Source organism: Heloderma suspectum, chromosome 14, assembly GCF_057233095.1.
Source record: "Heloderma suspectum isolate Gila_16-S chromosome 14, 16-S_ref, whole genome shotgun sequence".
In the NCBI taxonomy this organism is placed as follows: domain Eukaryota; kingdom Metazoa; phylum Chordata; class Lepidosauria; order Squamata; family Helodermatidae; genus Heloderma; species Heloderma suspectum.
In genome coordinates, this window is record NC_139471.1 from 22394333 (window position 1) to 22408934 (window position 14602).

The following is a 14602-nucleotide window of genomic DNA, read 5'->3' on the forward strand; positions in this document are numbered from 1 at the left end:
CTGAAAAACGTTCAGATTTGAAATTTTCTGGAAAACCAACACACTGCCAGCTGATGGGAGGGCAATGCTGAGGATTGTTCAGAGTGGCCATTTTTGGCCTGGGGCCGCCACTTATCAACCCCTTCTGTCAAGGCTTCTGCTTTTCCACAGAAGATAGTGTGGCTTTTGTCATCTGCCTGCCTCACACCCCCATCTCATGGAAACTACACACTTCAGATGGTTTCCAATTTCTCTCAGCTTATGTTTTCTACTTCTGAAATGCCCCCCCCCCCCCCGTGCCTTGCAGGTGTATTGCAGAGTTTGACTCCTGGAGCATCACACCTGCGTGACCTCCTGAGCCGTCAAGAGACGGAGAGGCTTATGAGGAGGTTCTGGCAGACGAAACAGTGCCTAGCAAAGACACCCAGGAGGAGGGAGAAGGAGAAAGGGGACAGGCACCGGAGCTGAAATTCACCCTATCCAGCCATGGTAGGTTCCAAATGCTGGTCATGGAATGAATGCATGGAAACAAGGCCCTGGTAAATGCTCTCCCTTTTCTGGCCTGGTAGCAAAGTTGCTAAAACAGCCAGTATGGGAGGGGAAGAGGCTGTGATCCAGCACTGAGTTAAAGGGCATCCTGGCACCACTTTTAAGCTGAGCAAAACACGCTGTGATTTATTGCCGGGGCTTTGTCGAAACCATGGAGCACGGAGGCTGCAGCACATGAATTATTAAGCACAGATGCAGGAGTTGCTCATAAATAACATTTTCTAATAGAAGTGGCATTAGTGAGCTCTTTTGAGAGACTGGCTGAGGCGTCCTTGAACTCTTACCAGGTAGCACAAACTCTTTTCTTCCCCCATTTCCCTGCTCTTCTGCAAGGTATCGCTGTTTGGGAGTGTGTGTCTTGTGCTCACCTGCCACATCTCATTGATACGGTATTTGTATATCCAGGTAGCCACTCCAGGGAGATTATGGAAGTTGCAGTCCTGCATAGCTAGAGAGAGCCAGGTTGAGTAAGGCTAGCCTACGCTTTCTTGGACTTAAGCTATTGCAGTGCTCTGCAGTTTCTCTAAAATATATTTTAGATCCGAAGGGCTGAGTTCCTAGTGGCACGCATGCAGTTAATGAAGTCCTGCCAGCCTGCCAATGGAAGAGTCTCCTGTGCCTATTGATTTCCTTGGTCCTCCAAATGTTATTGCTCAGAGGCAGGATGGGGATGGGGTGGGGGGAGCAAAGATATGAGTGCCAGGTCAGATGCAAGTGGGGGGGTTGCATCAAGGATCCAAGGGGATTTAATGCTGCTAGTGCCTTTGAGCCAAAGGCAGCTCAAGGTTCTGCCCACCATCGAGCAGTGGAGTGGGGGCTCTGGCACTCCAGTGCCATCCTGCTTCTCCTCTGCCTAATCCTGTCTCCTCCTGGAGTGGTTGAGATTGGAGGGGCGGGTCCTGAGCTTGAGTTCTCCTGAGAACTGATCAGGATGGGTCACTTTCCCCTCCTCCTCCAGATCCTGTGTGGGGAGGAAGACAAATGGACAGGTGGACTTAAGAAGAGCCCTGCTGGAACAGGATAAAAGTTCCCCTACCCAGCATCTGGTTTCCAACAGTGGCCAGCCAAATCCCTCCAGGAAACCTTCAAACAGGGCATGAAGGCTGCTCCCTGGCATCTGTTATGCAGGGGGTAGACTCTCTCTGAACATGGAGGTTCCATTGAGCTCTCATGACTTTTGATAAACCTCCTCCTCCATCCATTTGCCTAGTCCCCATTTAAACCTGCTATACCTCACCACACCTTGTGGTGCTGAATTCCATAAGTTAATTATGCATTGTGTGAAGACGTCCTTTTTCTTCCGAACATTCTGTATCTAGTTTTTTTATTTTTTAAATGGTGTGTTTTATGCAGGCTGTCCAAAAACAGGCTTGGGAAGGGGCTTGTGCCCCCTCCTAATAAGCTTGTCTGTTACCATTGGGGGAGCTCACAACATACTTTGATAAGTGTGACATCCTAAAATGTTCCTTTCTGCATGTTTGAGAGAGAAGCCTTCCCTGCCCTCCACATAAATCTCCCCGCCCTCTCTTTCCATGAAGTGATGTCTGTTGTCTCCTTCCCCACCTCTTCGATATATTTTCTCCCTCTTCTTTCCTGCCCCTCTCAACAGAGATCGATCCGATCGTTTGCAAACGATGACCGGCACGTGATGATGAAGCACTCGACCATTTACCCGTCTCCCGAGGAACTTGAAGCCGTCCAGAACATGGTTTCCACAGTCGAGTGTGCCCTGAAGCAGGTCTCTGACTGGATGGATGAAACAAGCAAGTCTGCTAGGGCAGAAGGCAGCACAGACGACAAAGAGGAGCCGGCAGACAGCAAGTGAGTGGATTCAGCCTTGCAAGTGGACCAAGCCCCAAGGGGAGCAGCTTTCTTGCCCTGCCCTGGGAGTGCTAGATGTGATTGCGTTGGGTGCTGTATTTTCCTGGCCTTGACATCTGGAGAGACTGGGGTGGTGGTTGGCCCTTTCCGGTCTCTTTGCGCTAGGGAAAGGCATATGTCAGGCTCGTGGGATCTGTATTTCTGTTTTATTTTTAACTAGAACCCCAAATTCCACTAACCGGAGCCTGGTGCAAAGGTCCTCTGTAAGGCAGCCTTCCCCAACCTAGCACTGTCCCGATGTGTTGGATGCAACTCCCATAATTCCCATGCTGGCTGGGAATTATGGGGGTTGTAGTCCAACATATTTTGGGAAGGCTGCTGTAGGAAAAGGCTTCCTCGATACTCCTGAGACTTTCCCAGGCAGGATTTTGATGGAGCCAAGGAAAAAAAGGGGAGTTGACCCATACACCTCTCCCAGGATTGCTTAAAAATGCAGGGCTGGGGCAGGAGGACTCAATGCTCGATCTCGCCCTTGTGGCCCACCGGAGTGCTAAGGGGAGGGCATTGCCCAGGGACGCCCCTTTCCTCTTGAGGAAGGAATGGAGCATCTGTCCGCCTTGCCTTGCCTCTCGCAGCAAGACCCTTGCAGCTGCCAAGTGGGGAGCGTGCTGGGGTCAATTCAGGCAAAGGCAACATGCTGAAATGGAGCTGGGTTAGGAAGGGTGGCTCTGTAGCATTTGCAGCTCACCTGTCGGAGTGCCTTGCTAGCAGAAGAATGGAGCAGGCACCGCGAAGTAGCCTGAACAGAGGAAGGCGTGTGGCTTTGCCTTCTTGGCAGGTTGATGGCTAGGGACAAGCTTTAAAATCCACATCTCGTTTAGCCAGGAGGGAAAGCCCCACCAAGGGAGAAAGCCAGCCATGAAGCCAGCGTGACGACGGATTGCATGAAACATCTGTTGCCGTGTGTGCCTGCATCTGTTCCCTGTGGCTTTATCACTTTCTGGCCCTTTAGTCCTTTCTTGGCCATTGGGGAAACAGCTGGAGTAGCAGCCTGCTGTTTCCTCCATTTGCTTCTGGTTTCCAAGAATACCAACCAATCAGACTTGGACGTTGGGGCCAGAGCAAGCATTAGTGTAAAGTCATGCACAAATAATAGAGAGAGAAGGGCAGTCGTGCAAAACAAATTATCCATACTTAAGAGAAGATTGATTTGGTAACGGCTGCCTAAGTGGTCTCAAAACGCCATTTTGCTGCCCTCCCGTTTTTCGCCCCCTCTCCCCTTCCTCCTCCCCTCCAGCCTGCTCAACTTGTAATTAATGACACTCATGTTAAACAGTCCAAAGCGGTGTGTTCATGTATTAATATTTTAAACCGCATGGCCTGCTTGCCAGCCCAAAGTGTTTGATTAGTGTAAGTGGGCACCCTGCAGTAGCTACAGTTGAGTCGATAACTTGAAGGTTTGTGGCTGCAAGGCCGTGTGTGTGTACGTGTGCGCGCATGCGTGTGTTGATAGAACTGTGCCATCTGAGCATCTCAAGAGGCCCGAGACTTAATGTTTAGTGTCTCCCAAGCTGTGGATAACTGGGAAAGATCTCTGAGATTAAAACCGGAGGCGGAGGATGCATGTGTATTTTCTCAGCAATATTTTTTTAAGTGCTTTCAAAACATGCTGCTGGATAAGAAAGAAGCTTCCAGAACAGTTGGCAGGCATCCACTTTGTGCCCTCCTGGGGCAGCCCAATTAATATCTATCACCTCTCTGTCCAGTCTGTCAGGGCCCTAGAACAGGGCTGTGCTTTCCAGGCCATTGCGCTCTACATGGGGCTACTCTTGAAGAGTGGCAGGAAGCTGCGATCGGTGCAAAATCTGGCCCCTTACGCTGCTAACCAGTGCATGGTATCAGGACCATTTAACTCCTGTCTCAAAAGAGCTGCACTGGTTGCCAGTTGCTTTCTGGGCTCAATTCAAGGTGTTAGTTTTAGCCTTTAACCTGCAGAATCTCATGCCCTGGGGCCAAATTCAGCCCTCCTGAGGTCCCAATCTGGCCCTCTGGGGTCCACCGGAAAGCCACACCCCTTTTCCATGGCCTCGCCCTCTTTCTCCCAACCACCAATCATGTGGTGGCTTCCAGGCCTTGATGCAGTCCCCCCGCCCCCACTTTTCTAAAAGGTTGAAATGCCTCTTCTAAGGCTTTAGTTACTGGCCATAAGAGCTTTGAACTAAAACAGGCTGGTATTTTGGGTATCTTGGCCCTGCCCATTTTGCCTTTAGCCCTGCCCACCACAGGAATGTAGCCCCCGAGAGTTTCTCTTGAAAGGACATTTAACCCTGAGGCCGAAAGAGGTCCTGCACTCCTGCCCTAAGCAGCTTAGGACCTGGCTGAGGGGGTCATCTGCCTCTGTACGAACTTGTCTGGTTATTAAGATCCGCAGGAGAGATCCTCTTGAGGGCACCATTGTCCACAGAGCTTGTTTGTTGGGCATGCATGAAACGGCTTTCTCCCATGTCGCTCCCAGACTGTGGAATACTCCCCCAAGAACTGCGATTGGCCCCCACTCCCTTGGCTTTTGGAAAGGGTAGGAAGACGTGTCTTTTTAAATTTAGCATTTTAAATTATACAGTAGGTTATTGCCTTGAATCTTCTTGTTCTTTATTGTTTTAAATTGTTGTACGCTGTCTTGTTGGCTCTTTAGCAAATAAGGTGGTACATAAATGTAATAAATAAATAAAGCAAGCCAGTGTGGTATAGTGGTTAAAGTGTTGGGCTGGGACTCAGGAAATCTGGGTTCTAGTCCCCACTCGGCCATGAAGCTCATTGAGTAACTTTGGGCCAGTCCCTGACTCTCCGACTAACCCTCTCACAGGGTTGTTGTGAGGATAAAAAACGGAGAGGCGGAAGAAGACCAAGTAAGCCACCCTGAGTTCCTTGCAAGAGGAAAAAAGGTGGGATATAAATGTAATGAAAACAAACAAACAAATAAATATTGTGGTCCTTCCTGGATTCCCCCCTGCATCTCCACTGTAGTATGGGCTGCCTCTGGGAATCCTGGGGAACCCTTACTCCTGAGGTGGGACAATAATGCTACTGCTACCCGATGTATGAGCAGATGGCTGGGGTGGGGATTAATGCTGCACGGGGCTCTGAGAGGCATAGACTGGTGCATGCATCCATCATGGAAGCTTGCATTATCAAGGCATGCTTAGCCCATCTTGTGGCACACAAAAATAATTTTAAAGGTAGATCCTAGGATTCCCCCCCGCTCCCCCCGGTTACCATCAGCTCTTTGAGCTGAGCTAAAGTTGCCATTCGTTGCCACTAGAATCATTTTGCTTTATTTTTGAAATCATGGTAGATAATGAACGAAATGAATGATGCCAGATCTTACTCAACTTAGTTCACTAGAACAACTAAGAGTTGTCGTTTGGGCACAGAGATGCTAAACCATAAACTAGTGGATATTTCTTGGATTAAGTGTTCTACCCTATGCCCCCGCAACAGGGCAGGCTACAAATGGAGATTAATTAGTAAGAAAGAACTTCATTTACCCCCAGAGGCAGGTTGCGTATGTCCAGATCTTCTCTGTGGCCTCTGTTTTTACAGAGCCATTATTTTGTGTAAAGAATTCATAGCGGAATGAATATCTCTGTATTAATTGAACCCCAGTTCTTGCAATCAGATATTTATCCTGCATGACTCTTCTCTCGATCAGGTCAGACGTTGGTGTAACACTGACCCCATTTTTCCCAACCTGGCAGCTTCCCGATGTGCTGGACAACAACTCCCAGCATCCCCCAGCTGTGCTGGCTGGGGGTCCTGGGAGTTGTATCCAGAACATTTAGAGGCCACTGCGCTGGGTAAGCCTGGCTCATTCCGTGCATGAGGAGAGTTGAAATCACACACCGATCATGAAGCAGCAAATTGCTTTGATTAGGCGTGAATGCCCAGGCCTCCTTGGAAAAAACAAGAGAGCAGGTGAAAACCAAGTCCCTGTATGCTGACCGCTGGTCAGAAGCTAGTTGTGGTCAGTTTCCAAGCAGAGCCCTTCCTCCTGCCTGCCCACCGCATGTCAGCGTCTCCCCCCACCCCCAGCTATGTTGGCAGGATGTTCTTTTTCTTCTTTCCTTTTCTCCCTTTGACGGGGAATAATTGAGGCCCTGATTGCCTTTTTAACAAACGCTTCTGGTGCAAACTCTTGGCTCGCATGAAGTGCCATTTGAGGTACTCTAGCCGCCTGGCGTCTCTTTTCTTTCTGGTTTTCTATGCTGGATTTCATGAGCTCATTCTAAATTTAGGGCAGTTTTTTGTGCGTTATGTGCAAGCGCCTGTGTCCAGATGTTCCCACAAAGAGCCAGTCGGCTGTAGAATAGCCTGCATTCAGGCCAGGTGGTGGGGTGTTTTCTTTCTTGTTGCCTGTTGGGCCTGGCGTTTTCCTCCCCCCCCCCCCCGCCACCTGCTCTTGGTACGATTCCTCATAATTCCCCCCCACCAAAAAAAACCCCTCATCCCTTTCTGCAGAGGTTTACAATGAAAAGCTTGCTCAGTAGGTAGAGGGTTTTTCTCCCCTCCACCCCTTCCTTTGCAGAGCTTTGCCTGCCATTCTGAAGGAACAGGCAGAATTCATGTCCCGGCTTCTGTAGAGCAGAAAATGTGGCGTGATTGGAAGAAGCCTTTGAGCAGCTAAAGCAGGACATGGCAAGTTCTCGTCTGGTTGCAAAAAAACAGCGAGATGACAGATCCTGCCTGCTGGCTGTGTGGCTGTCCCCGTCGGGAGGCGGCAGATGCTTTCTCTCCACTTGGCCTGAATTTTCGAGGGAAGAGATCAACTGTGGAGTTGCTCTGCAAATCAAACACACACGCTCTCCTTCTCTCCTGCTCTGTCTGTCTGTCTTTCCCCCCCACACACAGTTCTTTCAAACTTTTTCATCTCCTTTCACCACCCCTTTCCCTTTCTAAATAAGATCATCATCAGCGGCCCTTCTCCGTGAGCCCCTGCCAAAGGAAGTGAGGTGGGTGGCTACTAGGAGGAGGGCTTTTTCTGCTGTGGCACCCCGGCTCTGGAATGAGCTCCCTAGTGAGGTTCACCTGGCGCCTACATTGTATTCCTTTCGGCGCCAGGTGAAGACCTTTTTATTTTCCCAGGCATTTTAGCATTTTAGCTTTCTAAATTTTTATCTTTGCTGTTTTAAATCTGTATTTTAAACTGTTGCACTGCTGCTAGGTTTTATTGTGGTTGTATTGTTATATTGTGGTTTTAATTTTCTATATATTTTAAATTGTTTTATTGTGTGTTGTTTGGTTTTAATTTTTGTGAACCGCCCAGAGAGCTTCGGCTATTGGGCGGTATAGAAATGAAATGAAATAAATAAATAAATAAATAAATAAATGTGAACCCTTTGCCAACTATTTTTCTGAGGTCAGGTGTAGAGCTGCCTTTGAAGATGGTTCAGAAGTTGCAGCTTGTGCAAAATGTGGCGGCCAGATTGATAATGGGGACCAGAAGTTTCAAACATATAAGACCTACTCTGGCCTTGTTGCACTGGCTGCCTGTATGTTTCCGAGCCCAATTCAAGGTGCTGGTTTTGACCTATAAAGCCTACACAGCTTGGGATCACAGTACCTGATGGAACGCCTCTTCTGACATGAACCTACCCATATACTACGCTCAACATCTAAGGTCCTCCTCCAGCTTCCTACTCTGAGGGAAGCTCAGAAGACCGCAACAAGGGAGAGAGCATTCTCAGTGGTGGCCCCCCAACTGTGAAATTATCTCCCTGCTGAGGCCCGCGTGGCGCCAGCACTCTTTATTTTTTCAGTGCCAGGTTAAAACCGCCTTCTTCTCTCAGGCATTTGGCAGCATATAATGGGTTTTTAATCTGGTCATATATCTGATTGCTCACCTTTGGCTATGGGGTGGCATAGAAATATATGAATGCGACGGCTTTGGCGTGAGTGCTGCTATGCCCTTCCACTTGCCCATGTTGCGCAAAGGTGGGCCAAAGGTGTTCCAGGCATGGACCCCCAGAGGCCAAGAACTGGGCAGCAGCATTGTCTAGCTGTTGTTTTACAGCGTGGTGCAAAACCTCAGGCACGGGCCAAATCTGCCCTGCCCGGGGTCCCATTCCTGCCCTCAGGGGCTCCCCAGAAGGCCACGCCCCCTTCCTGAGCCCTACCCTCTTCCCCCTGGCCACCAATTATTTGTTTCCTGGCTTTTGTGCAGTTTTCCCCCAGTTCTAAAAGGTTGGGCTGCCTCTCCGAAGGCTTAGCTGCTGGCAGGAAGAGCTTTAAGCTAAAATAGCCTGTATTTTTGGCTGCCCCCCCTTGCCTAACAAATATTAATAAATGAAGAACAATTCCCCTGGCAGAAGTCACCTTGGCTGTGGTGACACACTAGCTGCTTTAAGCCACTGTGCAGCGTACGAAGGTGAGCAGATTCATTGGAGCTGGTACGCAAGTGTTCTGATGCTGGGCAGCCCAGTCTGCTTCCTTGGGATAGACATGAGCCAAAGCAGCCCTCCAGCCTTCTCCAGGGGAGGTGGTCTTGGCTCCCGTCAAGCTGTATTAAAGGAGAGCTGTGTGGTCCACTTCACCATCTTGGGTTGGCAGGGAGGGGGGTGTCAGAAAAGTACCTCTGGGAGCTCAGCTTGGTCAGTGATGGTGTAGATAGTTAAAAACTTATCCAAACAACCAAAAACTACACTTACTCTCTAGTAATGAAAACTCTTCACATCTTTCAGAAACTACAGATGCCATCAAGGCACTCTGGTGCCAAAAAATATTTTCAGTCCCCATGCACACTTTGCTGGGAGAAAGCCCTGTTAAAGCACAGTGGGGTTTACTTGCAAGTAAAAATCCATAGGGTTGTGCTACATCTAATAGCTTTCACAGGCATATCTTTTGCTATGCTTATTAGTGATGCAACATCTAACCATCCAGCTGAATCAATTTTTAAAGCACTTGATTGATTAAATGGTGGCCTGATTAATTGGGCAATAGGGTTTTTTTTAATGCTTGTAAAAGCTGTAAATGGGTAGGAGTAGGTATGTAGTTCAGTGATAGAGCACCTGCTTTGCATGCAGAAGGTTGCAGGTTTGGTCCCTGGTATCTCCATATAGGGCTAGGAAAGAGTCCTGCCTGAACCCTGGAGAGCTGCTGCCGCCAGTCAGTGTCGACAGTACTGGGCAGGATGGACCAAGGGTCGGACTCATTATTAAGTCAGCTTCCTCTGTTCATACATTCACAAGCCACAGCTTACAGTTATTTGGCATCGTGCTCTTCTTGGTCACTCACTTGCACCTAATCCATCTGCCTTTATTGCAGAAGTCTGGAACAAAGGTGTAGAAAAAATGTCCTTTACTCAGAATGTGTTGTGGAAGTTATTATTTACATGCACATATGCAAAATATCAGTGGTGTTATTATTCTGGAAAAAATGGCATCTTTCTGTCTGCAGGGACCAAAGTGGCCGGGTCTTGTGTGGGGTGATGAGGATTGGCTTGGTGGCCAAAGGCCTGCTGATAAAAGACGACATGGACTTGGAATTGGTTCTTATGTGCAAAGAGAAGCCCACGGAGACCTTATTATCTCTCGTCAAAGACAACCTCCCCATCCAAATCCAGGTGAGCTAAATGAGGGCAGCCCTGTGGCATTGATTAATGGTTCGCCAAGGCACTTCTCTGTTTTTTGTTTTTAATGCTGTCGTAGGCAAAGCGGAAACCTTAGCTGAATTTTTCCAGCAAAGGGAAATGGAAACAGTTTTTAAAAGAGGCATACGTTGTTCTCTGTACTTCTTTTTTAAAATGTAAAATCTAGGATACTTTCCAGAGAAGGTGAATGGAAATAGTACAAACATCTTGCTTCTTCCAGGTTTGTTTCTTCTCCCTGTGGTTCAGAGTAACAGTTTGAGAGCACATTTTTCTCTGCATCGAGCCCTGGCTTTGCCGAGCCCAGGACGATGGGTGCTGTGGTTCAAAAGCCAGAATTCTGCAATCGAAAGAGAGCCAGGGACAAAACTAGTGTGCAGATCCTGTTCACAGTTGTTTTCAACCCAGCATGCCATTTTGGCCAGTTCTCTTCCAACACCCTCTCTGTTCCCCAAATCCAGGAAATGTATTTGCCCTGACTGTCATATCACAATGATGAGAAATATACCCTGCTTCATCAGACAAGTCTAGCATCCTGCTTCCAACAGTGGACAGCCGGATTCCTCTGGGAAGCTCACCAAATGGATTCCATTTAGTTTTTGTGGCTAATAGCCGCAGATAGACACATCGTCTCTGAATCTGTGTAAACTAGGTGTGGGCATCCTGTGGTCTTCAGCTTAATTTAGTGCTGCCCTCAGCCTAATTTCCAAAGCTGTCTGCATGTGATCAGTTCAGACCTTTAGCAAAAGCAATCTGTCTCTGCCCTGGCAGCCCACTGGGTGGGAAGGAAAAGAGAAACGAGGGTGGAAAGGAGAGAGAGAAAAAAGAAAGGGGTGGCAGGGAGAGAGCCAGAGAGAGAAAAGGGGTGATATGGTCACTTTTGGATCTGGCCCTAAGCACTGCGGGCTTTAGCCCTGTCCATGTGTAGCCCCTAACAGGTGACCTATGAGGAAAATGTGATCCTTGTGAGAAAAATAGTTGCCCACCCTTGAGCTAAATCCTTTTTTTGTTTGGGCATGTGTGCACACCTGCCTCCCCTTCAGTTGGATCCCTGTTCACCCAGAAAGTCTGTTTGTATATCCGAATGCTCTACATTGTGGTGTTCTGAAAACATCAGTTTTAAGGACTGAAATTGTTTTAATCTGATGTTTGATGTTTCTGAACATCACAGAAATGGGACATGTTATCAAATAGTGTACGTATCTAGAAGAAAAGGACTTGGTGGTGTCAAATGTTCCCCTGCCCTCCTCTAGCTAAGCGCAGTTCGTCTCCCTTGTATCTCTTTTTCTAAATTGTAAGCCCCGTCGGGCAGGGACCTGTCCTTTCATTCTCTGTAAAGTGCCTTCAAATTAATAGCAATAAGAATAATTAAGAGGTAAACTTTATTTCTTATGGGAATATCCACTGTAACTATAGAAGACTGGAAAGGAATACCTGGGGAGGGGGGGGGGGGTTAAAGTCTGAAAGTTGTGAACGGCCCAGAGACCTTCAGCTATCGGACGGTATAGACATGTAATAAATAAAATAGTAACATAAGAAAATCAAGGATATCTGACAGACTAAAAAGCAAATTTTACAACTGGATTAAATTATTAATAAAAATACACTTGGCATACTTTGATGACAGTATTATTTGTGAAGGGTTCAAATGGGGAGGAGAGTGGATGGGAATCTCCCCCCCACACACACACTTTAAAAAAAAGAAAAGGAAAAGGGATGTCAGGAGAAACGGGATCAGAGGTAGCCCTTTGGTTCACCCTGGCCTCTGAACTCTCGTCACGTCTAGCTTCTTAAGTCTAGTTGTTGCTTGAGAACACTAGCACAATATGCTGAGTAAGCAGAACTGAGACCCTGCGCATTCTACGGGAGTTGGGAGTTGAGTTAATCAGTGGTAGCTGGACCCTAATTCTGTTTTCAGTCTGGCATGGTTGTATGTAATTCAGCACAAAAGAGTGACAAAGAACCTACAGCAGGAGCTCGAGCTTGCTACCCATAGCGCTGTGGCAGTGTCTGTGGACTGCCCATAACAGAGGAGCCTCCAAGAATTGGAGGATTAAGAAGAAGGTATTGGTGTGCAGCAGGGGGAGGAAGTGAACTGGCTGCATCACCGTCTGTATGAGTTCTCTGAGCTTTTAGCCTCCTTTCTTGTAAGGTTTCCAAACAGCCTTCAAATGCTAAGCGTTCCTGAGCTCTGCATAAATAACAGGAAGTTCCCAGTTGGCAGTCTGGCGTGGAGGCGGATGGTTATAAAGGCCCTAACAGTCTCCCCCTGAAGAAAAGTGAAAGGAGGGATTTTTGTTGTTCTTTTAAACATGTTCCTGTTACCTTTTCAAAGCAGCTATTTCTGCGCAGTGCGCTGCTATTTAGGTGCTCTGATGCTGTTTCCCCGAAAGCAAAGGTGAACCATGTGCATTTCTGTGCCAGGATGGGGGTTTTCCCCAGCGGCTCAACTGAGCAATTCTGACCTGTTTCAGAAACTCACGGAAGAGAAGTACCACTTCGAGCATCACGTCGGCGAGGCAGCCATCGTCCTTCGTAGCACGAAGGAACTTCCACTTACGCTCAAGGTGACCCTAACCTCCCCCTTAATCCGGGATGATGCCAAGAAGAAGGACGGAGGTATTGAGAGGAGTAGTTCTTCTTCTCCTTCTGTTTTCCTGGTATCACTAATATTTTTCTCCTTGTGCTGTGTAGGTGAAGGGTTTTTTCCCCTTCTAGTTGTTTTTCCCTATCTGTGCTACCAGCAAACCGCTATTACCCAAGTGAGAGGATGGGTAAAACAGCTGATCCCAATGGGGACCTCTCTTGCCCCGCTGGAAACAAGCTGCACAGGAGCGTAGTTGCCCGGCCTCCACGTGTGCGTGTTGCTAAATAGTAGAGCAGAGCAGCTTCAGTCTTCTAAGAGAGATATCTCTCATTTTTCCAGAGTATTTACTGGTCCTGCCTCCATTGGAGAGGACACTTTAGTTTCCATGTGTGTAGAGTTCTTGAATAGTCCCCTTTTGAACAGGGGTAGAGAACAGCCAGGGCTGTCAGAGTTGAAGTGCCAGGACTTCTTGATTAGTAGGCACAATGATGTCTCCTGCCACCCCCCAGCTCCCTGCTTAATTGTGAGGATTAGCTGCGGTCCTCACAACAGCTGTTGGAAAAATGGTTTTTCCAAGCAACAGTATATTGTTGGGCGCTATCCCCATTGTGTAGCGTACAGTATTTTGGGATAGCTTGGTCCGGAATGGGAAATGAAGGCCCATTCGCTTGATAAAAGACCTAAAAAAATGTATATAATACAGAGAGAGAGAGAGAGAGGGATGGATGGATCAGCACACCTGCCTGCATTTTTGGGCTCTCCTTAGGTGTATGGAGACTGTTATGATGAGCGCCTGCACTTCAAAATGTACCACTACACTGCTGCTTTTGATGCAGCACAGGGTGAAAAAGGGGCTCTCCATATTGAGACTGAATCACAGTCATTTGCATGAGATGTTTTGTTCAGATGCCGTCACCCTGGCCCAGTATGGACAAGAGGGATTTTTACTCTTTTGCCACCCCACCCCATATATCAGCCTTCTCCAGCCTGGTGCCCCCCAGATGTGTTGGATTGGAACTCCCATGGGAATTTTGGGATATATTGGATATCTGCAGTTTCTTCCTTATACCTCCTTCCTCTGGAACATGAAGTTCAGCTAAAATTAGAGATGGGATGCTTGAGTTGCATGGAGTTGTGCCCAACAAACATCTTCTTTGGGGGTGACACAGTAAATGGCTTTTGCTCAGGCTCTGCCCATCTACCTTACCTACCTGAGTGGGTTCTTTGTGGCACATTGATCACCTGCAAGGAAGAGAAAAGAGAGGGTTCACACGTAACAGCAATCTTGGATTAATTAACCCATGGATTGCCTAAATTGACTAAGAACAAGTGTGCTGCCTCCAGGGCTTGTTGCTTCCACTTTCAATTAACAACCTACAATCACCCTGTTCGTAGGTTGTTAGTGTGATGTCCAAACCCAGACACTCTGAGATGTGGGGTGATCGTATGTTGCTAATTGAAAGAGGAAGCAGTGAGTGTGCCAGAGGCAGCGTGCTTGCCCGGTCCCGCTGGATTTCGTTAATTAACCCACAATTGCAGTTACATGCAAACTGGGTCAAAGAGTTGATCCTCTTCCAGTGTATAGAGAGGTTTCCCTGCCTGTTTGACAAGAAGCCATTTCTGCTTGCTTCAGTCAGCCAGGGAGTTTATAAGCTCGTGATACGCCACATTAAAGAATGGTGAGAAACAGCTCCCTACCGTCTGGTTTATTATTTATAACCCAATTTTCTAGAGAAGTATCCAAAGCTGCTTACAATAAAATACAATGTAAAATCAAAAAGATACATTAAAAACAACTAACAGTTTAGTCTCCCAAAATACAAAACAGGCATGAAAACAGATTTAAAACAAGCAGCAATAAGAACTTCAAAGCCAACAACAGCAGACTTAAGCCTAGATCATCCTCTACAAGCTGTGTGAAATTAAAAGGTCTTTTGAGTTGCTGAATGGCATTAAACAGGAGGCATGATGGATCTCCAGCGCCAGGGAATGCCATAGCCTTGGTGCTGTCACTGAAAAGACCTACC

At 47.6% G+C, this 14602-nt stretch overlaps 1 protein-coding gene across 5 annotated transcripts in view; it reads left to right on the forward strand.

The window, feature by feature from the left end:
- The window catches only part of STRBP (spermatid perinuclear RNA binding protein), a 117825-nt gene that overhangs the window by 52385 nt on the left and 50838 nt on the right, over positions 1-14602 (forward strand). For all 5 annotated transcript variants that reach the window (XM_084820833.1, XM_084820835.1, XM_084820838.1 and 2 more), the window contains exons 2-5: positions 287-468; positions 2138-2349; positions 9799-9964; positions 12463-12607. In XM_084820833.1, coding sequence (XP_084676959.1) covers positions 466-468; positions 2138-2349; positions 9799-9964; positions 12463-12607 — 526 coding nt within the window. In that variant the 5' untranslated portion in view covers positions 287-465. The remainder of the gene's footprint in view (positions 1-286; positions 469-2137; positions 2350-9798; positions 9965-12462; positions 12608-14602) is intronic.